This window comes from Hypanus sabinus, chromosome 3 (genome assembly GCF_030144855.1).
Source record: "Hypanus sabinus isolate sHypSab1 chromosome 3, sHypSab1.hap1, whole genome shotgun sequence".
Lineage (NCBI taxonomy): Eukaryota > Metazoa > Chordata > Chondrichthyes > Myliobatiformes > Dasyatidae > Hypanus > Hypanus sabinus.
Window position 1 is genome coordinate 55,246,825 of NC_082708.1, and position 25,337 is coordinate 55,272,161.

General features: G+C 37.6%; 1 protein-coding gene across 1 annotated transcript in view; it reads right to left on the minus strand.

Annotated features, from left to right (window-relative positions):
* Positions 1–25,337, minus strand: part of mrps9 (mitochondrial ribosomal protein S9) — a 60,029-nt gene that overhangs the window by 30,248 nt on the left and 4,444 nt on the right. Inside the window, exons 2-4 of the mRNA XM_059964393.1 lie at positions 20,673–20,852; positions 5,633–5,695; positions 5,505–5,535 (exon numbers count right to left, since the gene is read on the minus strand). Coding sequence (XP_059820376.1) covers positions 5,505–5,535; positions 5,633–5,695; positions 20,673–20,852 — 274 coding nt within the window. The remainder of the gene's footprint in view (positions 1–5,504; positions 5,536–5,632; positions 5,696–20,672; positions 20,853–25,337) is intronic.

Sequence of the window (25,337 nt, forward strand, 5' to 3'; positions counted from 1 at the left end):
CTTCTTACTGCTGCCATCAAGGACATACAGGAGCCTCAGGATTTACACCACCAGGTTCAGGAATAGTTACTTCCCTTCTGCTTATTAGGCTCTTCAACCAGACAAGAGAATTTCACTTGCCCTGTCACTGAACTGTGCCAAAAAACCTCTGGACTCCTCATCACGTTCTTTAAATTTATTGTTTATTTATTATTTCTATTCTTTTTGTATTTGCAGTTTGCTGTCTTTTGCATATTGATTGTTTGTCCTGCTGGGGGCGTTCTTTCATTGATTCTATTGTGTTTTATGTATTTACTGTGAATGCACACAAGAAATGAATCTCAGCATTGTGTATGGAAACATGTATATACTTTGATAATAAATTTATTGTGAACTTCAGTTAACATTTTACAAGCGAAATTTTAAAGAATGAGTTACAAGGTTAAAATACTTTACACATGCTTACATTTTATTTTAAAGTATTCCGTAAAGAAAGTCGCTTTGCTTATAAATATTTTTAACCATTTGAGGTGTTAAGCCCTGCTGTTTGCCAACATGCAGACACAACCAGCAGCAATGACAATGCAAACTTTAGCTGCATTTCTTGAACAAGGAGCTGAGAAATGCACTCACAAAGATTCTTCTTTCAGTCAGTTGGGCATTCACCCATGATGAATCTGACAAGCTTACAATGGAGCCAGTTCCCCATAGTCCTCAATTTACCAATCTTTCAAATATGCATCTACTTCCTCATAAAAGACCTTAATAATTTACCCTCTGCCCCTTCTGGAGTTGAGAATTCCAAAGATTCAGCACCATCGATGAGAAACAAGTCAGTGAATAGTTAAGTTCACAATTTCTACAGTATTTCTAAAAACTAAATTTTATACCTAGCTTAAAAACTCTGAACAAGGAAATGGGAAAAAAGATCAACAACAGCACAAGTAAGGCAGTGAAAAATGAATGATTATTCTACTCAAACAAGCATACACGGTAGCACTTAAAGGTCTATGATTGGCTAACTTCTTTATTGGTCAGAAAAGTGCAAAAATGGGGATGAGTTGTGGAATACACACAAAAGCTGGCCACTTGCCTTGGTTAACAATTTTAATTCAGTCCTTGGAATTTTTCAATGGGCAAGTGTTTATCTGTAGAATGTTGTGCCCATGATAAACTCCATCCTGACTTTTCCTGATAAAAAATTTTCCTCCTATGCTCAAAAGATTTTGCATTAGACTGTGCTAACAGGCCTATGGTATCCTCAATCCTGCCCAAAATGAAGATTAATTTTGATTTTCACAGGACACTAAGACATCTGCCTAGTCTAGTTTAAGGTACCGAAAGCATGGACGTGATGCCACAATTGCAGACAAACTAGATAAACTGCAGAAATTGGACAAGAACAGAAATTTAATTAGTGTTAAAGGGTGAAGTTAATGTGCAAAGAGAATCTGAAATTCAATCTGAAAAATATGTACCTGGATGGGTGCAGCTCAAACAATTAAAGAAAGACACACCATTCAGGACAAAGCTGTCTTGATCAGCAGACTATCTACCACATAGAAAATAGATGCAGGAGTAGGCCATTCGGCCCTTCGAGCCTGCACTGCCATTCAGTATGATCATGGCTGATCATCCAACTCAGAACCCTGTACCTGCTTTCTCTCCAACCCCGATTCCTTTAGCTACAAGGGCCAATAAAGATCAACAACAGCTCAAGTAAGGCAGTGAAACATGAATGATTATTTTCCTCAAACATCCATACATGGTAGCATTTTTTTCGGTACCTTAAACTAGACTATTCTTGCCTTGAATATTCACTCTTTCCACAGGTGCAGTGGCAGCAGGGTGAACCTTTACAAGGTTCAGTGCAGTTACTCTTACAGACTGTCCTCAAACATCAATCTCCATTGAAGAGCAGGAAAAGGGTGGTACGTGCATGGTAACACCAGCAGGCTTCCATAAGTTATACATCAACTGACTTGGGAGATCTCACTAGTCTTTCATTGTCACTGGGTCTAAATCCAGGAAATGCCCAACCAATATTGTGTGAGAATAATTTCATCAGAAGAATTGCAATTGCTCAAGTTGGTAGCATACCACAACCTTCTTGGGACCATTTAGGGACAGGCAATAAATGCTGACCTTGTAACTTCACTGGCTGTAAATGCTTTAGAACAGGGGTTCCCATTCTTTTTATGCCATGGACCAATACCATTAAGCAAGGGGTCTGTGATCCCAGGTTGGAAACCCTTGCTTTAGAGCATCGAGAGATTAAGAAAATGGTTTAAAATTAAGTGTTTTTCCTATTAGAAAATTATCATGCGGGCTTATTTGTTATATAATTAAACCTGTCAATCAACAGTGATGAGACCTTCAATAAATATGTTAAGGAAGTTATTAAAGTTCAAGTTCAAACTAAGTTTATTATCAAAGTCCATATGTCATCATCTACAACCCTGAGGTTAATTTTCTTGCAGGCATACATAGTAAATCCAAGAAACACAATTGATGAAAGACCACCCTTGAAGGGACAGACAACCAAAGCGCAAAGGACAACAAATGTGCAAATACAAAAGAGAAAAAAATAAATAAGAATAAATATCGAGAACATGAAGTGAAGAGTCATTGAAAGTGAGCCCATAGGCGGTGGGAGCAATTCAGTGGTGGGGTGAGTAAAGTTATCCCTTTGGTTCAAGAGCCTGATGGTTCAGGGGCAATAACTGTTCCTGAACCTGGTGGTGTTGGTCCTGATGCTCTGGTACCTTCTTCCTGATGGCAGCAGCGAGAAGACAGCCAGGCCTGAGTGGTGGGAGATGCTAGCATAATAAAGGAAATAATCAAAACATTTTTTCAATATAATAATTAAAAAACACAAAGCTTTCAGTGCAAAATATGCACTGCCTTTGGTTAATCATGTATCAAAACAAAAGCTTACAATGACACTTTTATTTATACAGGTTTTACTATTGAAGTACAACATCTAAAGCTTCTTCAGAAGGGTAAAATCAGTTAAGAATTTACAAAACAAAAGGTGCTCACTTTGAAGTGATACACTTTGACAAAAAAACAAGAGATGTTATTGATTTGCAGGCACATGGTCAAGAGGATGGTTTATAATTCTATGTGCCAAAGGTTAGATAGTTGCAATTTTAAGTCCCACTTCAATGACGAGAATACAAAATCAAAAATAATCTAAAGGTAATACTACACTGAATTTATGCCAGACCGTCAGAAGTGTTCTGTAGGAATTGAGAAACTTGGGGTTACATGTTTATGAAGCCTTGACAGTAATAGGAGATATGTAAAATGGAAAGGACACTTGCTCTTCAGATGCACTTAAAGAGGCAGAAAGCACAAAAACAGGGAAGTTATGTTGAAGCTATACAGAACACTGGCAAAGGTCACAAATTGAATATTGCAAACAATTCTGGCCACCACACTTCTGGAAGGACGTGAGGGCCCTAGAGAGCTCACAGAAAGATTTTATTAGAATGGTTGTAGGGATAAGGGATTGCAACTAGAAGATAACAATAAGGATACTGGGATTGTTCTCTTTGGAAAAAAGAATGTTCAAGGAGATAGTAGTACAAAATCATGAACTGATTAAACAATTAATAGAGGGAAGCTGTTCCTATTAGTAGGTGCATCATGTACCAAGAGATAGTGATTTAAAATTCTGGGCAAAGGAGAATTTTTTTTTAACCCTATAGTTATGATCTGGAACTGCCTGCCTACTTGATGGAAGCAGAATCTATCATTGTGAACCATTTCCTTTAACATGCAATTTATTACAAAAGCTTTAAAAAGTTTTATTATATATACTCTTACCCAATGATTTAGTGGAAAGAGTTTCAGTTTAAACCTCTCCTCATAACATGAATCATGCTGTAGCTTTGCTCTTCCTTTCAACCATGGAAGCAGGTTTCGGTATGAGAAAGATTATATAACCCAAGACTTCAGGGACAATGCTAGGAGAATCAATGGTTATCCATATGAAATGTAAAGTGTTTCACTCTCCATAAATGCTGCTTAACTTATGTTTTCTGACTCTTGGCATCCACAATATTTAGATTTTTTTACACTGGAGTACACATTATGAAAAAAAAACTTCTATCCTTGTTGCAGCCTTTAAGTTCATGGAAAAAAATAGCAAAGGGTCACAGGTGGCTCATTATCAAACATTCTTAATTATTAATTAATATTGTTACTCTGCCATGGTTTAACAGCAATTCACTTCCTTAACAGACTGAGAATTTTAAAATTCCCATTAAAAGTTTGCTTTCCTAAGTAACTTGCAACTAAGCACTCATCATTTTATATCAAGTGAGTTATACTTTACTCTGTAACTATAAATATAAATATTACCTTGGTAATGTAATTGTTGTGTATCAGACTAAAAATCATATGCAAGCCTGAAGATGGCCACAGTTGTGGTGTGACTGACCCCTCAGACATTCTAACGTTCAAAGAACAAAGTTCAAAGTATATTTTATTATCAGAGTACATATACGTCATCACATACAACCCTGAGATTCTTTTTTTTTAAACACAAATTATCTACTCATAGAGCCAGGTCTGTTCCTGTGCTTAAGCATAGCAATGCAAAACTACTTAGTTATTTTTTTAAATGACAAATTAAGAAGAACACAGGTATCCCCTGCACACCTCACTGCTCTGAGACTGGTAACTGAAATAGAATTTACATCTAAAAATACTGCATTGAAGAAAATTGGAGACAGAGAGATTATGTAAGATTCTCCATTTTGCAGCATCTGGAATTAGAAAGGTGAATAGTGAAAATCATTTCCATTTTGTTACGGAAAAGTATTCCCACGACAATTGCTCGGAGGTTGCTTTTGTTCAATAGTGTTAGAGACAACTTAAACATGATAAACCAACTTCTCTAACTTCCGTTAATGCCCCTCCTCCCCTTCTTACCCCATCCCTGACATATTTAGTTGTTTGCCTGTTCTCCATCTCCCTCTGGTGCTCCCCCCCACCACCTTTCTTTCTCCTGAGGCCTCCCGTCCCATGATCCTTTCCCTTTTCCAGCTCTGTATCACTTTCGCCAATCACCTTTCCAGCTCTTAGCTTCATCCCACCCCCTCCGGTCTTCTCCTATCATTTAGCATTTCCCCCTCCTCCCACTACTTTCAAATCTCTTACTATCTTTCCTTTCGGTTAGTCCTGACGAAGGGCCTCGGCCCGAAACGTCGACAGCGCTTCTCCCTATAGATGCTGCCTAGCCTGCTGTGTTCCACCAGCATTTTGCGTGTGTTGCTTGAATTTCCAGATTTCCTCGTGTTTGCATGATAAACCAAACTCTTCTTTTAAAATTACGGAATAATTCAGTAGAAACTATTGCAGTAAGCATTTGATGCAGCAGAGTACAACAATGGATAGATGGTAGCCTGGTTTTTAAAACTACAGAAAAGTCCCGTAAGGATCTTCACCATTCAAACGCTATCAAGTGTGCCCAAAAATGGTTCTACTTTTCACTGTTCATTAAAATGTCAACTTACCTCTCTGTTTGGGAAAGATCTCCAAAGGATGCTGCAATTAATGAAACATATTAGAATCAGCAAAGGTAATTAAACAAATAAACAGTGAACTGTGGCAGAATTGTAAAATTATAAAACATTTTCAATACCTTCATGACAGGCCTAGCCTTCTTTTCAAATAACCCAGATGGGAAGAGGTACTTGATCGCTCTCTAGAATAAGAAATGATAAATAATTCTTTCAAGCACCTTTTTCGTTAAGATAGAGATTTTTTTACTATTTAACAGCCAAACGTTGTTCAGCGTCAACACAACTAGAAGTTTGCCACATCTTAAAGAAACAACTATGATACAAGCAAGAAGGGTAATTACACAAAAATTTAAAAAAATAATTTTGAAAACATAGCCACTTGAAGAAACACTGACAGCTAGAGGTAATATTATATTCTAACATAAACTTGCCTTTCAGAAGAAAAATGACATGGTTAAAAATTACAGCAAATACTGTTTATTGGTGTACAATAGTTTTGTATTATGAAGACAGACATTGAGACTATAAAGAATTTACAGCAGTATGTGACAAGAAATCTAGGGTTCTAAGACATTGGGACCACTTATTGATGCAAGGAAGATTAAGAGAACACTTAGTGGGTTTTTGAAATTAAGGAGTATTTTGGTAACACAAATAGAACATTATTTTCCCTGTGGTTGAAGAAACTGTAACAAGGACAACAATTTCAAAATTTGTCACAGATTCAGGAATGGCAATAGAAATTTCTTTCAACAGAATTGTCAGAGCATGAAATGCTTTTCCACTGAGTGTAGGCAAGGCCAGCACCATAATGATTTGTAAGGATGGAACAGAAAGAAAGATGAAGTAGACAATGATATTGTGCTAAGGAGAATGCAGGGCAGTGGTATTAGTTTTGGATTACTCCAGCAAAGTTAATGGGCCAAAGAACCACCATCTGTGTTGTAAACTTGAATAAAAGGCTCAATGTTCAGATATTTATATAATGATTCAAGATATTGAGCTGCTGTGCCAGTATACTAATTTACATACATAACAACAAATTAAATAGAAAAATTAGTTAAAATTGCTTGAGACACAAGAATGCGGAGCAGTGTAGTTTGCAAGGATGCTTCATGTTTACTTACATCTAATATAATTCTCCTGCTTCATTATTTTGAGAAATGTATACATGTTTTTGCATTCTTGAAAGGGATAAAGGATACAATTACCAAAAAAGAGTGAACATGACTGGCTCTTTTTGTAAAGCTGAGGGGACCTAACAAAAGTCATCAAAAAAGAGCCAACATGAAGACATTTTCACTATCAGAGCATCCAAAACCCACAGAAGTTAGCCAGACATGAGTAACGCCCACACAAAATTCACAAGAAACTACTCTATTGGGATAGTTGAGAAGGTAGAATGAAGAATTGTTAAGGTGAACATCACAGACACTGTTAATAGAGGTTTGCTAAGATCATCCAGAAATAACAAGCTATGTCAATATGGCAAAAGGTTGTAATGGTGTACAGAGTGAGAAGTGGAATGTAAACATTGGCATGGTTATTTTTGAAACCTTGTAATATAACTCAGATAAATGTTAACTTATCAATCTAAACTGCCCTTAAATAAATAAAATAAGGCCAAACGATTCATAGGCACTTTTACTATACAGGTTTCCCCCACTATCCGAAAGTAGACTGTTCCTATGAAACCTTTTGCAAACCGAAATGGCGTAAAGCAAAGTAACAATTACTATTAATTTATATGGGAAAATTTTTTGAGCATTCCCAGAGCCAAACAATAACCTACCAAATCATACCAAATAACACTGACATATAGTAAAAGCAGGAATGATATGATAAACACACAGTCCATATAAAGTAGAAATAATGTATGTACAGTGTAGTTTCACTTATCAGAATCGGGAAGACAGTGAGCATGCTGGAAGGTTCACACATTTTTCTATCATACAGTTCTTTGTAAGCATTCAAAACATCCTGTAAACCTGCCCTAAACCTACATGTCCTTTCAAAATTAAAGTCGTACTTTTCTGCAATCATTGCAGCACTGTCAATTGCAGCAAAAATCTCACACAGTTCAAAGTTATGGTGGCTTGATGCTGAATGTAGTTTCTGGGAAAGGAGCTTAGTGGTGCCACTCTCGCTGCTCGGGGTGCACGCTGCCTCTACAACAGGTCGCTGCAAATGCTGAATGCTATTTTTGCTTTTCGCCTTTTTTCGTAAACAGGTACTAATGTAGATCTTTCGAAAAAGCAAAGTGGCATAAAGTGAACTTTTGAACAGTGGAGGACACCAGTACTTTCCTCTTTCAAGGGTCTGGTACTGTTTACTCTTATGCCCAAAAGTATAACTTGCCTATTTGACAAAAAAAGATCTTCATTTTGCTCACTTTATCAATAAGGCAGTAAATTAATTATCCCCAAAACATTTACATTTTTCATTCCTGTTTCACACCCCGTTTTGGCCATTTATGACAGACACAAATAAAATCTTAATTTACACATATTCCACTCAACACAAACTCCTCACATATGCCCATGCTATAGAATGATTTCCTAAATGCTGGTTCTTATTCCCTTTATCCCTGCTTAAATGTACCTGAAACAATATTTTCTAGATATTGTTCCCAGTCAGGATCCACTTAAACCTCTATGAAATACTTACACAATACCTTGCATGATTTTTCATGATTCTTTCTCTCCAATTTTGCATCAACACTTTTGGTCTTTATCTAGCAAAATATGAACCTCCATTTTTTGTGTCTTCTGTATTCCATATGTCATATTTGATGACATTTATCATATCTTTCATTTGTTTACTTCTCTGCTAACAGATTTTGCTTTAGCCATCCTCTTTGAGGGATAATTATCACATTCATGTACTGCCAACTCAAATATGACCAAGGTAGTGTCCTAAATTGTCATGCCAACTTAACCCCTCATTCTGAAATTGAAAAAGTAAGCAAGGCCAAGATCCCAACTTCTGTTATTTGTACCAACTTCATGCCAAACTCCCACACTACCTTCAAATTAAATTAGTCCATCACCCCTTTCACTTCCTTTGATCTTTCTTTTTCTATCTCAGGAGAAAGATTATCTACTGTCCTCTACTACAAAGGCACTGATTTCCACAGCTATCTTGACCACCTTTTCTCCCATCCTGTCACTTGAAAGGACTCCGTTCCTTTTCCTGTTCCTCTGTCTCTATCACATCTGTTCTTACACTGGGCCTTTCACACCAGGACATTTGGGCCAACTTCCTTTTTCTTTGTAGAAAACAAGTTCTTTCCCCTTCCACCATACCACACTGATATTGATGGAGTCTTCACTCTCATTTTCCAAACCTTGCCTTCATTTCCCACATCACCACTATACAGAACAAGATACAGTTCTCCTGTGGCTCAACTATCACCTATGCATCCAGCATATAACTTCATGGCTTTGACCAGGTACAATACCAACAAATCTTCCCCCCTCCCTTTTCTGCTTTTCCCTAAGATCACTTTCTCACTCCATGGTCCGCTCATTCCTCTGTACCCATCACCCTTTCCGCCCCTGGCATTCTCCCCTTTAATCATGTGTGTCACCAGCCCCTGTACCTCCTCCCTCACCACAATCCAGGCCGACATACAGCCCTTCCAGGTGAGGCAATCTTTCACATGCATATCCCTTGGGAGTATTTATTCCAACCTGTGCTCCCATTGTGGCTTCCTGTATATTGCTGAGTCTGAAAGCAGACGAGGCAGTTATTGTGCTGACTACTTTTGCTTTTTCCACCATGGCTGCCTGAACCTTCCCGTTTTGAGCCATTTTAATTCTTTTCCCTATTTCCACACCAACACGTTTGCATATGGCCACCTCTGCTGCATGATGAGGCCATATGTTAACTTAGCAAATTGTACTTGGGTAGGCTACAACCCAACAGCATTAACACTAACTTTACCAACCTTTGGTTACAGCTCCCACTTTGCCCCTTTCCTCTCTCATCCTGATCTGGGCCCAATTACCATGTCTTTTCCCCATCATCTCCACCATCTGCCTGTCGCTCCACTCACTGACCTACTTCTCCACCTCCTCCCTTTATACCACGCGTCACCTTCCGCTCCCATTGGATTCCATCATTATTTTCAGCCCGTTGTCACGTTCATCTATCAGCTCTCATTTTTGGCACAATTCCCACTCTCCCATCACTACACCCTCTTACCTGGGTCCACCTGTCACCTGCCAGCTCTTGCTCCATCCCTCTAACTTTATACTGATTATTTTCTGTTCAGGTGACGAGCCTTGACTCCAAATATCAACTGTCCATTCCCCTCCAGAGATGCTGCCTGTCCTGCTGAGTTCCTATGGCAATTTTTGTGTTGATCCTGACTCTAACATCTGTAGTTTCGTGCATCTTAAGCTCTAATGCCTGGTTAATCTATTGTTTATATATCAGCTTGATAAAGAAACTGAACTGTGCACAACGAATAACTCTGCAAGGGATTGTCTGAGTTGCTGATTAAAACTCATTAACGAGGTTGCCCTCAATTTTGGTCTACACTCTGTTAATTGTATATGATACTAAGTTTCACATTCTTATAGCAATAACCAGTTGCCTGGAAGCAAAGCCATTACTGATCATTTTGAGCAGCAGTAAGGGTACCAGGTCATGGCATCTAGAAGGGGGTTCCTGTGGTGCACAGGAAAGGAAAAAGTTGGCATGAGATCACGACAGCAGGAAGCAGCAGACAGGTAGTTGAAAATGAGTAGAAACAACTGAAGCTCCCCTGAACCACCTCCTCAGTTAAACATAACACTTTCAGAGCAAAACAGTGCCACCTTTGTTCTCTTTTCCACAGCATACAAACCCTTGCAGATTTGTTACTCAATTACCTTTATTTAAGTCAGTTTCAGTCACTCCTGTAAGTTATTTCTTTCACTATAGCTCTTCAATTTCCAGCTGCCTTATTACCCAAGCAGCAAGTGTAAATAAACATCAAGATTTTGGCTCTTTTGAAATTATTTAAAGTTGTCTGGTGGGGGCAGTCAGATAACTTTCATTTAAAGTGCTCTTTATCTTCAGGTTGTCGTGTCAAGATTCCTCTTCAAGAAAGATCTATTTTTCTTGGCAACAGTTAACTGTGAGAAATAAGGACCATACCATGCTTCTGATTTACCCTGGGTTTTGTAACTATTTCTACGTAATAAATTCAGATTACTAATTTAGCCACTTAGATGCATACAGTACTATCCTTACAATAAGACAGTAGGTATGATAAGTTACCTTCTTAGTACTTATTTACGTTTATGCTTATAGAAGTTTGATTTTGATCCAATAAACATGTTAAAGAGTATTGGATAGATGTTGAATAATTATAATTATAGAACTGTCTAATCAATACTGTGCAGGGTTTAGTCTTAACACTTTTAGCACAAACTTAACACTCAAAGACATCTCTTACAGTACTTACACCATATAAAATGTAGGAAGGAAGTTGTGCTACAATACTTTGCTTCATTAATCTATTTTGAAAACTATCAATATATTTACGTTTTTAAAAAATGTAGAAGAAATATTTGATTTGCAATTTGAGTAATGTATGATAACGCTGAATTTGGACACTTAAGCTTTAAACCATCCACACTTTACCTTTTCATCTGAATGGGGTAACATCCGTTCATTACAAGGGTAAATAAAGGCAAGTGATTTCGTCTCTATGAAACCTTGGTGTCAATTAATTAAAATTAGAGACATTTAGAGACACTGGAAGAGGCCACTGAGAGCAATAAGGCATTGGAAAGCCTCCAGGACAGTCTGTGGGTAGGGACTCAGTTGGTGCTGCCTAAAAAACAATGTGCCAGTTTTGGTTGATGGAGCTCAATAACTTTGTTCCACAAAGATGTAGGGTCCAAGCACAAATTCAGGCTGGAATTACATCTTAGTACACTGCAAAAAGGTTTCTGAAACTCAGAGCATGCTGTAAGAAACCCTCAACAAGAAACCCAATCTATATATTTAACAATTTCCAAGATTAACAAAGCTTTACCCAATGCATTTTTTTTGTCTCCAACTTGGAATTTTAAGGCACGAGGCTAATCAAAATCCTCATAGGATGTCAAACTTTCTTTTACAAGCACCTTGACAAAGTTACTGATTTTTGTATTTGACAGTTACAGCTGCAGCTTTGAAGGTATTAGAACAAAATAAATATGTGGAAATAACTTTATAATTCACCACTAGTCCAATTTTAAATTCATTTACAAATAGAATTTATCAAGTTTAATTTAGCTAGCAAAAATCTAGGCAAACTGCCAGATCAATAATACAGAAGTAGGGCTTGTTTCACCTGTTTTAGTGACAAAGAATTAAATATGACTATATGACTGACATGGGAAAAGTAGCAGGTCATGTTGACCGTTTTTATCAATTAGTTATCCTGCCTTGGCAGCAAAAATGAAGCTATTTACTTAATCAATGATTCTACCAAATGTCATTTCTACTGATTCGCTTATAAATTAATAGCAAGACCAGCTAATGTGCAGGTGCTAATTTATTTAAACTGTTCTCAGCAGATAGTTGGAGCTCCATAATCAACATCTGGCTCTTCATGTTAGTTGTCAATTTCACTTAGACACGCTTGTCTTAACAACTTTATTTATTATAAATGAGTAAAAATCATAATACATCATGAATAATTGCATAATGGAGGAAATAGGCAAAGTAAATCAATTAGGAAAAGCAATACAAGTATTTTTAAAGTTCAAATGAGTGTTCTATTAAGCAACTTCAGATTCTTCTCGTTTTTAATAGTACTCTGGTGCTTAGAAGTAGGTACAAAGGAGTTGCCGGGGTAAGCTTTTTTTTTTTACGCAGAGAGTGGTGAATGCCTGGCATGGGCTGCTGGTGACAGTGGTGGAGGCAGATACTATAGGGTCTTAAGAGACACTTGGATAGGTACATGGAGCTTAGAAAAATAGAGGGCTAAGGGTAACCCTAGGTAATTTCTACAGAAAGTACATGTTCAGCACAGCATTGTGGGACAAAGGGCCTGTATTTTGCTGTAGGTTTTTCTATGTTTCTATGTTTATTTAAAATAGCTTCTTCTGCAGCATACCATAAAGTAATTGCACTGAAGGCACTCCATATTAAAACAAACTTCCTACATTAACACATACAAACAAGCTGGATGAACTCAGCAGGTCGGGCAGCATCTGTTGAAATGAGCAGTCAATGTTTCGGGCCGAGACCCTTGTCAGTCCGAAACATTGACTGCTTATTTCAACGGATGCTGCCGGACCTGCTGAGTTCATCCAGCTTGTTTGTATGTGTTGATTTGACCACAGCATCTGCAGTATACTTTGTGTTAAACTTCCTACATGTATTTCTTCAAATTAGAAACAGCTTTAACCAGCAGGAAGAACTTTACTTTAAAAAGGAAACAAAAAATCTACATTCCAAGGACTGCTTCATCAGTCATTAGTTACATTATTCTGAAGAGCAGAAAATTTGAGTTGCTCTTTATATTCCAGTGTGGAATTGCACTCAATTTGCCAAGAATATTTGGGTGCCAAACATCCTATTCTGGTTGGCTGCTGGTGACTTGCTGGTGTTCCGGAGACCTTGGTACTAGGACTGCTTCTTTTCACATTATGTCAACAATTGGATGACAGAAATGATGCCTTTGTGGCCAAGCTTGCAGACGGTACAAAAATAGGTGGAGGGGCAGGCAGTGTTGAGGAAGCAATGAGGCTGCAGAAGGACTTAAGGCAGATTTGGAGAATGGGAAAAGACGTGGGAGATGGAATATATTATAGGGAAGTGCATGGTCATGCACTTTGGAAGAAGGAATAAAGGTGTAGACAATTTTCTAAACAGGGCGAACATTTAAAAATCAGAAATGCAAAGGGACTTAGGAATCTTTGTGCAGGATTCCCTAAAAGTTAACGTATGGATTGAGTCAATGGTAAGCAAGGCAATGTTAACATTCATTTTCAGAGAACTAGAATTTAAGAGCAAGGACGTAATACTGAGGTTTTATAAGGGATTAGTCAATCCGCATTTGGAGTATTGCGAGCAATTTTGGCTCATACAATGTTTATTGTATGAGGAGCATTTGATGGCTCCAGTCCTGTACTTGCTGGAGTTTAGATGAATGAGGCGGTTATCTATTGAATATTGAAAAGCCTACAGTGAGTGGACGTGGAGAGGATGTTTCCTATAGTGAGGGAGCATAGGACCTGAGGTCATAGCTTCAGAACAGAGGGTGTCCATTTAGAATTGAAATGAGTATGATTTCTTTAGTCAGATTTTGATGAATCTGTGGAATTCATTGCTACAAATGGTTGTGGAGGCCAGGTAATTGAGTAAATTTAAAGCAGAGGTTGAAAGGTTCTTGGCATCAAAGGTTACAGAGAGAAGGAAGAATGGAGTTGAGAGGTATATAAAATCAACCATGATGTAATAGTGGAGCAGACATGATGGGTTGAATAGCCTAATTCTGCACCAACGTCTTATAGACTTATCCTTCAGGAGTTAGGTAGGTAGCAGCCATTTACACAAATGAAATTTGTCATCATGAACTATTTCAAAATGGAAACTACAGCTGAAGTTAGTTTTGAAATTAAAAGGACAGCTAACAGAAATAAACGGTATAATACTCAAAGCACAAATTACCAGCCCACAGCAGGAGGCCACTCAAGATAAGTGGTTTGTAAACCGAGGTAATGACAAGATATTATCGTATCCAATAGTCAAATGTAAGATAATGGGTCAAACCAGGCTAACTATTACTTGGATTGCACTACCTGTATGTATAATCTATATTTTCATTTATATTTATCATTATTATTGTTATGAGCAGAGAGACAACATCTGCCGGAAGTAAATTCCTTGTATGTGCACAGGTACTTGGCGATTAAAGTCTGATTCTGATTCTGATACTGTATCCTCAGCAACTTCACAATTGAGATAGATAAAGAAAGGTTCTATACCAGACTTTCCACATCCAATGTGGCCATGGGAAAATTCATCCTATCAATAAGAATGGTATTTCTGTACCAAGAGAGTTGTCCTCACAATGTTAACTTTTGAATGTTGTTTTGAATGTTTTGGTTTTGGCATTTGGAAGCCTTTTAGACCATGAACTATTTTGTCTCAAAAATGGTATTTGATAATCTTATTAAATAAGATGTTCTCCCACTATAAAAATCGAATTCAATAGAACCATTTGTCTATGGCTAAAATATTGACGTAAATGGTGCACCTGTAACTATTGAAATGGTATTTAATCAGCTGCTATTACCTTTTGTTCTTAAGAGTCCAAAAAGAATAAACTGTAAGTTCAGGGAGACTCCACTGAGAGATTCTCCTAGGAGAGAATGTGTCTGCTTGTGGTGAATTAAGACCTTTTACACCCAAGGCTGCAATTTCCGTGAGGCTCATACAGAGTCATACCAGTATTGTGGGAAGTAATGCTAGAGATTAGTTTCTAGTGGAAAATTTTTACACTTTCTAGTGGAAAATTTTCTTTATAGAAAGTACATCATCTGTTACATTTTCATTCTCAAAATCTATACAAAGAAACTACTTTGTAAACATCAGTTCATGAGGTCTACATATGGTTGTTACAGGCTTTGTGCAAATACAAAAATAAAACACCATTCTGTCAAACACAAAAAAAATCTTAAATTCATAGATTCTAATTGTGCTGATATCGGAACAAACAAATTCTATGTACCCAACACTAATCCGATATTGGGCGATTTATACATGGGATTTAACAAGCTCAATTGACCCCAAATTCATTCATGTTTGTGTTAAACATGGAAGATTATAACATATTCCCTCTGCTCTTGCTAATTCTCTTTGTGCTGTGCAGCGAGCACTCCTTTATCAAGATCATCTCATGGTGCTGAATTTGTAAAGGTGTGATTAAACAGATCTTCTGCCCCTTAGCAAATGTTACAAATATACACACCACTCAACCACAGCATTACTGCACTTGTTAAGACAAATAACGGTACTCCAAATGCCAGAAACTGCTATATAATTTTATGTAGGAGAAAGATTATCAGTTAAAAGCATCAGGCATAATATGTCCCTCAGAGTGCCCAGCTTCCTCGGAGATCAGTACTTGCAAGTGGCAAGTACAATTTTAGGGAGAAGTTTTGAACAATTTTTCTTGAATATTTCCTGTCATTTTATAACTGAATATGAATAAAAACTGCCTGAGAAAATGTCTGGTGTCTGTATTACCCAGCTTCTCGCTGATCAACCTTTGTATTAACTTACATCAAGACAGAACTAAAAAAAATTTTAAAACATAATTTATCAGTTGCCACTATTAGATGTGGTAGCTTAAAATATATTTCAACTGATTGTTGTCTGCTGCAATACTAACATTAGCGAGATTCATACAGACATGTGCCTGTAAGTTTTAATTAATTCATGGAATCCACTTTTTCTTGTGTGACTGATTTGAAGCAACATTTATAAATGAAGTTTAAGGTCGGTTAAGCATGTTAATGCTTGAATACGGAAAATACAACTACTACGATCCACTTTGCGAAGAGGTCAGGGTGTTTTTGTGTGGTCCGTAGTTTGAACAGTGCAGTTTCAGTCACATTCTCCAGAATATTCCACTGTCAAGTGACCACAGTGGCAATGGCTTGTTCAGGTCCGATTTACTGCCTTTTGCAATCTACATGGCTGGTTCGAGATTTGATGTATTTTCCAGATCGAGATCTCTTTCAAAGTGTCCTTGACACCCCTGCATTTTTATGACTTACAAGGACATGGGCATACATCTATAAAGGTTTCTAAGAAACTAACTTGTGAACTTGGTCTCCTGGTAATCATCATTGATACAGACTTCAGGGCTTGATAGTTTATAAGACAAAATTGATAGAGACATCCACTCATTTGACCATAAGACCCTAAGACAGAAGCAGAATTGGGCCTTTTGGTCCATCAGTCTGCTCTGCTATTCCATCAAGGTTGATTTATTATCCCTCTCAATGCCATCCTCCTGATTCCTCCCTGTAATCTTACCCAATCGAGAATATGTCAACCTCCACTTTAACTATATTCAATGTCTTGGCATCCACAGCGGTTTGTGGCAATGAATTTCATCACCCGCTGGCTAAACAAGTTCGCTGTTCTTAAAGGATGTCCTTCTATTCTGAGACCGTCCCCTCTGATCTTGGATTCTCCACATCCACTCTATCCAGGCCTTTCAGTATTTGATAGGTTTCAAAGAGATCCCCCCCCCTCATTCTGCTAAACTCTTGAAAGTACAGGCTCAGAGCCATCATGTCACCGGCCCACATCAAATACGTTTACACTGTCATTCCTAGGATCATTCTCGTGAACCTTCTCTACTCTTGCCAATGCCCAAAGCTGCTCACAATACTCCAAATGCAGTCTGACCAATGCCTCAGCATTATATCCTAATCCTTGAAAAGAATGCTAACATTGCATTTATCTTCCTTAGCACTGACTCAGGCATACAATACCATTTTGTAAACTCTCACCTTCTGAGACTTCAATCACTGGTCACCACTTGCCTTTGTCCAATAAATATTCTTCCTTTTTGTTCTTAAATAATCTCCATCTTCAGGTAAACTCTCCTAGCTGTTGATGCAGCTAATTCTTGACCTCATCATTTTCCATGACCTCAATTAATTGAAATGCCTTGCTGCAACCACTTTCTTTTAAACCCCAATTCTTTCCAACTGCACTTTATTCACCTCTTAAAAAAGCACTTCTCTAAATCCTAATTAATTATTGAACTTCTAAGGTCTATCCCTTTGCTTTCTAATCAACAGTAACTTTATATATTACTGGTTTGTCCTTTGACTGCAAGCTTGGGTCCCACGTACTCAATAAAATCTCTAAATCTTTCATTCATCTTATTCCCACCAGTATGGCAAAAGGGAAAAAAACACAAGGGTATCCAGTATACTTCTGCTTTTGCCTCCAGTCACATTTACCATTGGATCCCCTAAAAAAAACCCAAAGCATCCCTGTAAACAAAGGTGGCTCTACTTCTCTTGATCCTTTCTCCATCAAAATCACAGCACAAATTATACACTCTACCTCAACATGAATGCTTCTCTGGTTTCTTGATTTTCAGTATAAAGATCAAGACGAGTAAAGAAACCAAAAGGGGGACATCACATGATGACGTAGGATCGTGACGTGGGATTCCAGCTCTCCCGTAAAAAGTAATAAAACAAAGTTTAAGTGAAGAGGAGTTAATTAATACCTTCTAGAAACTACTTATAAACAATTCAGGATTATCTTTGGAAATGTCTCCTAAACAGAAACAGAAGAGAACTACTACTTTGAAGACAACGCAAGTCGGCGGGAAAGAAGGCCCGGCCGTCTTGGCGGAGCCTCGTACTCAAGTTAGATCTCCTCCCAGCGAAGTACATGCCCCCTCCGATGGTGCAGGGCAGGAAGCTGCAGCAATATCGACGGTCTCTAAGAAGAAACAGCGAGAACGGCGCATGCGTGAAGAAACGAGTATACACAACAGGTGCAAACAAAACTACAAGTTCCAACTGCGACTGGAAGTGAAAATGAAAGTGAATCGGAAGTAGAATCAGATTCTCTGGAAAACACAGATGAAGAAACAGATGAAGAAGAAGAAGAACAGGAGGAAATTAAAGGTGGAAAATTTTCTGGAGACATAAAAGAAGTCCTGATACAAATAATGCATGAATTAAAAGTAATAAAAACAGATATTAGAAGTGTGAAGATTACGCTTGATAAAGTGGTGGAACAACAAAAGAAGATGAACAAGAAAGTTAAAAAGTTAGAAGAAAAAATGGGAGACAACACTGAAAGAATGGATAAGATGGAAGATGATATTCTTGCCTGGAGAGCAGAAAGAAAACCGTTGTTGGAAAAAGTAGATGTGCTTGAAAATTTTAGTAGATGAAACAACATTAAAATTGTTGGTCTTAAAGAAGGTATGGAGGGAGAAGATTCAATAAAATTCTTTCAAAAATGGATTCTGGAAACTTTGGAAATGGAAGAGGGAAGTAGGCTAATTGAAATTGAAAGGGCTCACAGAGTTTTAAGACCAAAACCTCAACAAGATCAAAATCCACGATCAATCTTGATAAAATGTTTAAGATATCAAGATAAAGAAAAGATCTTGACGGCAGCTGCTCAGGGTGCCAGAAAGAGAAATGGGCCATTGATGATAGAAAGGAAAAGAGTTCTTTTTTATCCCGACTTAAGTTACGACCTTTTGAAGAGGTGGAAGGAATTTAATTCAGTGAAAAAATCCTTACGGGAAAAGGGTTATAAATTTATATTGAGTTACCCAGCAACATTGATAATTTTTCTGGATGATGAAGAAAGAAGATTTTTTACTGATCATCAGAAAGTGGAGAAATTCGTACAAGAACTCCCTAATATTCGCGAGATGCAGTAAAGAATTATAGAAATGAAAAGGATTAAAGATGAAGATTGAGATAGGGATTGGATTCGATGGACATTTATCAGTAGAAGAACACAAATATACTTTATGATAGAAGGGGAACAAGAAAAAAGAATATAATTGACATTAACTTTTTTTCTCTTCTTCACATATATATATATCTTTTTTCTCTTTTCTTTTTTTTTGCGGGGGAGCTGGAGGAGCTTCTGATCGATGGCTGCGGGATTCACGTGCGCAATCATGGCGATTGCCGTGACCCGTAAAACGGAGGGTGGTAATGTTGTGTTTCTTTTTATTCACAACATTAGTGGGGGGGGTGGGGTACTTTGTTTTTTTTTCTCTATATCAATTATCTTTTTTCTATTTTTCTTTTTTTTGCCTGGATGATTGGGGAGAGACACATAGCAACATGGAGAATTTTAAAGAGATTCCCCAAGGTAGTATGAATGACTAATTTACTTAATTTTTTAAGTTTTAATGTTAATGGGCTTAATGGACCTGTGAAAAGAGAAAGAGTTTTAACATACATTAAGAAAATGAAAGGAGATATAGCTTTTTTGCAGGAAACACATTTAACAGAGACAGAACATCAGAAATTAAAGAGAGATTGGGTTGGAAGTGTTATTGCAGCTTCATTGAATTCAAAATCGAGGGGAGTTGCAATTTTGGTTAATAAAACCTTACTAATTAAAATAAAAAATGTATTAATTGATTCTGTGGGGAGATATGTGATTATACATTGTCAAATCTTTTTGGAATTATGGACTCTTATGAACACTTATGCACCAAATGAAAATGATGCAAAATTCATACAAGAAGTTTTTTTGAATTTGGCTGACGCACATGATAAAATATTAATAGGTGGAGACTTTAACTTTTGTTTAGACCCAGTTCTAGATAGGTCAACTAAAGCTGTTACAAAATCAAAAGTAATAAAGTTAACTTTATCATTAAAGAAAGACTTAAATCTGATTGATATATGGAAAAAAATTAATCCAAGAGAAAGAGATTATTCATTCTACTCAAATAGACATAAAACTTATTCAAGGATTGATTTTTTCCTATTATGAAATAATATTCAGGATAGAGTGAAAAGTGTGGAATATAAAGCAAGAATACTGTCAGATCATTCCCCCTTGATAATGACAATGATAATGATGGATAAGGAGGAATTGATTTATAGATGGAGATTTAATTCAATTTTATTAAAACATCAAGATTTTTGTGATTTTATGAAAAAACAGATCAATTTTTTTGGGATACAAATTCACATTCAGTTGAGGATAAATTTGTATTATGGGAAATGATGAAAGCATATTTGAGGGGTCAGATAATAAGTTATACTTCTAAAATTAAGAAGGAATATATGGTAGAAATAGATCAATTAGAAAAAGAGATTACAAAATTAGAAAAAGAATCCCAAAGATATACAACAGAAGAAAAATGAAAGAAACCAAAAATAAACTCTAACCACTAATATTCGCAGATCAAGAGTGAAGCACAAATACTTGTACAGACTTGCAGGGCTAGTTTCTGCAATTACATTTTATGCAATTACTTCCTTTAAAAATGCATTTTTTTAAGATAACATCACTAGTTTTGCACCATTCAGGAAACTTCCTAGCAGCTGCACTACACAAAGTTATACTGTAATTTGACAGTGGCGGTAGTAAAAGATGAAAATGTATAAAATTGTTAATAAAACTGCAAGAAACCTAACTTACGTCAATATCATCTTGATTGATTGCTTCTGGATCTTCCCCCATCATGTTAGCTAGATGTCTCTTTCCAATATTGAACTCTTCAATTTGCTGCTTTATAAATTCTTCGGAATAACTCTCATGGAATGTAGCAGCCATACTCTTCTTCTGCAAAGAGTTGCTGCTGCAGAAAAATCGCACCAGCTGCAATAAACCAAGAAGCACCATTATTCATTGACTTGCTGCTCCAGAAATGCATATTCCCTTTTCATGCAAATGATTTTGATATCCATCCATTGCACTCACTTCATCAAATATTACCTTTCCAGTTCTCTTGATATAATGACAATACACAAGTGTCCACACAAAATAGCAGCAAACATTCTCTTTCAAATATTGTAAATAATACCTTCCATAATACAAAAAAAATAGTGCATATGACCTGCTAATTTTTGTGGGCTTTCTGTTTTTATTGTAGGCAAGTTTATATCCTTATCAATATGTAAAATTGCTGTGGAGGACTAGAATATTTAGTGTGCACCTTTGCCATCTGCTGTTGACAAACACAACCATGTATAAACAAAACATCCTTCTTATTCTTTATTACTTCCTGGGATCCAGAAGTGCTTTTCTTTCTAGCTTAATGTGGTTTCTTTCTAGCTTAATGTGGAATAGACTGTGTGACATTAAGACATTTTTGATTCATTTTCAATGAACTATAGTTAATCTAATCTGAATTGTTTTAAATCAATTTATCTGTTAAATCCTTCAAGAGATTTTCTATAAAAGCAGTTAACTGAAAAAAGTATGATTTCTTAATTACAGAACAGGAGCAGAAAGGTTCAATATTCACTGTGATCATGGCTGATGCACTATTCCATATCTACTATATTAAAGAAATCATGCCTGTTTCATAAACCTCGATGCCTTTGTGTCAAGAAATCAATCTTATCTACTTCAAACATTTAGGAGTTTGTACTCCAAACATTTGGTGGTAGAGTATTCAAAATGTTCACCAATCTCTCAGGGGTTCCCAACCTTTTTTAAGTCATGGACTCCAACCATTGACCGAGGGGTCCGTGGACCCCAGGTTGGGAATCTACTTAGTACGTGGAGATATTTCTTTTAATCTTAGTTCCAGATGTCCTTCTCAATCATTTGAAAATCCAAGATCACTTGCTCTATTCTTTTCACTAAGAGAATACGTTCATCCACAATCCAGTTTGTCTGTCAGAATTTTGTGAATTTTATTGAAATCCTTTGTCATCTTTTTTGAACTCCAAACACAGACCTAGTCATCCAATCTCTCCTTTTAAGACAGCTGTCATCCCAAGAATCTGTCTGTGAATCCCCACTGCATTCCTCTTTGACAAGTTTATCCTTGCTAGGACAGGACTGGTCTCATTACTCAACGAATTGCAAAGAATACTAAAATTAAGATTTTATTATAAATCAGCTCATCAACACAACTACTCAATAACAATGCAGAATCAGTTCAGAATACAAATATATAGAACATAGTGTAACACAGTACATGCCTTTCGGCCCATGATGTTGTGCTGAATTTTTAGCCTATTCCAAGATCAATGAAATGTTTCCCTCTCACACAGCGCTCTATTTTTCTTTCATCTATGTACACATCTAAGAGTTTAAAAAATGTCCCTAATGTATCTACCTCTACCACCACCCTTGGCAGTGTGTTTCATGCACTCAGCACTCTGTAAAATAAAAATCCGACATATCCCCATGCCTTCTGCTGATCACCTTAAAATTAAGACCTGTCATATTAGCTATTTCTACTCTAGGAAAAAGGCACTGGCTGTGCATTCGACCTATGTCTCATCTTCTTATACACTTCTCATCCCATTGCTCCAAAGGGAAAGCCTTAGCTTGCTCAATCTTTCCTCATAAACTCCCAAATCCAGGCATCATAGCTCTTAAGCTCAATCCCCTGACTGATGAAGGGCAACACCACATGTCTTCTTAACAGCCCTATCAGATTGTGCAGGACAATAACCTTCTAATCTATCCACAACACTACCACCCTTGGTGTCATTTGTTAACATACTAACCCATCCTTCTACTTCCACATTTATAAAAATCACTTGGTCCAGGGGTCCCAGACAGATCCCTGCGAAACATCACTGGTCACCAAACTACAGGCAGAACATGCTCCACCTACGACCACCCTCAACCTTCTGTAGGCAAGTCAATTCTGAATCCATGCAATCAAGTTTCCAGGATCCTATGCCTCCTGGCTTTCTGAATGAGCTTACCCTATGAAACTTTGTTCGGCACCTTAGTGAAATCTATATTCACCACATCCACTGCTCTACCTTCTGTGGGGCAGCACGGTAGCATTGAGGTTAATGTAATGTTATTCCACCACCAGCGACCCAGTTCAAGTCAGTCAGGAGTTTGTGAGTGCTCCGGTTTAAAGATGTATAAGTCAGTGGGCTATTTGGTCACATGGGTGTAATTGGGTGGTGCAGACTTGTTGGGCCAGACGGTCCTGTATCTCTAAATAAAATAAAAATAATATCGTGACTTCCCTGAAAAACTCAATCAGGCTCATAAGGCACAACCCGCCATGCTGACTGTCCCTAATCAGACAATGCTTCACCAAATACTGATAAGTCCTGTCCACCACAAACATAAAACTCACTGGTCTATAATTCCCAGGATTATCTCTATTAAGTTTTTTGAACAAGGGACTAACATTTGCCACCTTCCTGTCTTCTGGTATTACTCCTATGGCCAGAGAAGACATAATGATGATTGCCAAACGCGCAGCAATCTCTTCCATCTCTTCCCATGTAACCTTTCATCCTGTCACCCTTGCTCAAGAGGACAGACCTATCTAGCATCCCATGCAAGTGCTCCCAAAACAACCTCCATATTTCAGTTATGCATTTCCCTAAGTGCATCAGATCCCAATTTACACTCCCAAGTTCCTGTCTAATATCATAATTTATGATCCCACAATTAAATACTTTTCTATACCAACTGCTCCTATCCCTGCCCAAGGTCATGGTGTGATGGTCATTGTCTCTGAAATGCTCACCCACCAAGAGTTCTGTTACTATAGTGCTATATTCAGTACAGCATCTCTTGTCATTGGCTTGTGCACAGTGTATCCAGAAAGGACTCCTGATAATATAACAAATTCTGCCCCATCTGGACCTTTTGCTCTAAGAATATTAGGGAAGTTGAAGTCACTGATGACCAACATCCTGTCACTTTTACACCTTCCCAAAATCTTCCTCCTGATCTGCTTCTCAGTGTCTCTGTTGCTATTGGGTTGGTGGGGGGAGGGGGGAAGGAGGGGTGCAGTTCTATAGAATACTCCCAACAGAGTGATTGCTCCCTTCCCATTTCTGATTTCCACCTATACCAACTTAGTAGACAATACATCCACTAGAAGGGCCGAAGGGCCTGTTTCTGTGTTGTACTTTTCTATGGTTCTTTCTACCCTCCCCTTCTGCAACTGTGATACTATTCCTGATTAGCAATGCCACTACCCCATCCCTTTTAAACAGACGCTACTGCCCTTGAATCAGAATGAGGGTTAATATCACTCACACATGTTGCGAAATTCGCTGTTCTGTGCAGCAGCACATTGTAATATGTAACAATAAAAAACTAACAATTACAACATGAAAGATACAGAAAAATTAAATTAGTACAAAAAGCGTGCAAAAAGAGGTAAGGTAGCATTCATAGTTTCATCATTCATTCAGAAATTAGATGCAGAGGGGAAGAAACTGTTCCTGAAACACCGAGTGTGAGTCTTCAGGTTCCTGTAGCTCCTCCACAATGGCAGCAATGAGAAGAGGGTAAGGCCTGGATGATGGGGGTCCTAATAATGGATGCCTACTTTTTGAGGCATCATCATTTAAAGGTGTTTTCGATGCTGGGAATGCTTGTGTCCACGATGGAGTTGGCTGTGGGTGCAATGTTTTGTGGATTTTTCTGATCCTGTGCAGCAGCTTTTCCAAACAGATGGTGATACAACTAGTTAGAATTTCTATATAGAAATTTGCAGTGTCTGGTGACATACCATGTCTCCTGCAACTCCTAATGAAATATAGCTGTTGAAATAAAGCCTTCTTTGTAATGGCACCAATATTTTGGGCAAAGGATAGATCTTCAGAGATACTGACACCAAGAAACTTGAAACTGCTCACCCTTTCCACTGCTGATGCCTCGATGAGGACTGGCGTGTGTTCTGTCGACGTCCCCTTCCTGAAGTCCACAATCAATAAGGATATCAAAGAGGTAGTCGGGAGAGGCAGAAGAGCAGCTACAGGATTGCTTCCAGTCGGTACACTGGGCTATATTCAAGGACTTGTTAGAGGATTTGAACTGTTATGTACCAGCAGCAATAGATCACAAATGAGTCAGGTTTTAATGTTAAAACCACTGTCTTTATTAGTATCTACTCAAAAATGTAGAAAACAAAATGAAATAAACAGAAGTTAACACTGTTATGTGTGTGTGGCTCCCAAACTGTCAAGCTTAGGAACAGTTCTTAAAGTCTTAAGATGGCAAACTAGAAAGGTCCAGTAATCCACGGAATGAGTGAGGAGAAGGACTGGTAAATCCACATTAAAATATCGAGAGGAGGCGATTACGAAGAATTCCACAGGTTCCACGCGAGGATCTCGAAGTTAACAGCTGCCGAAGATC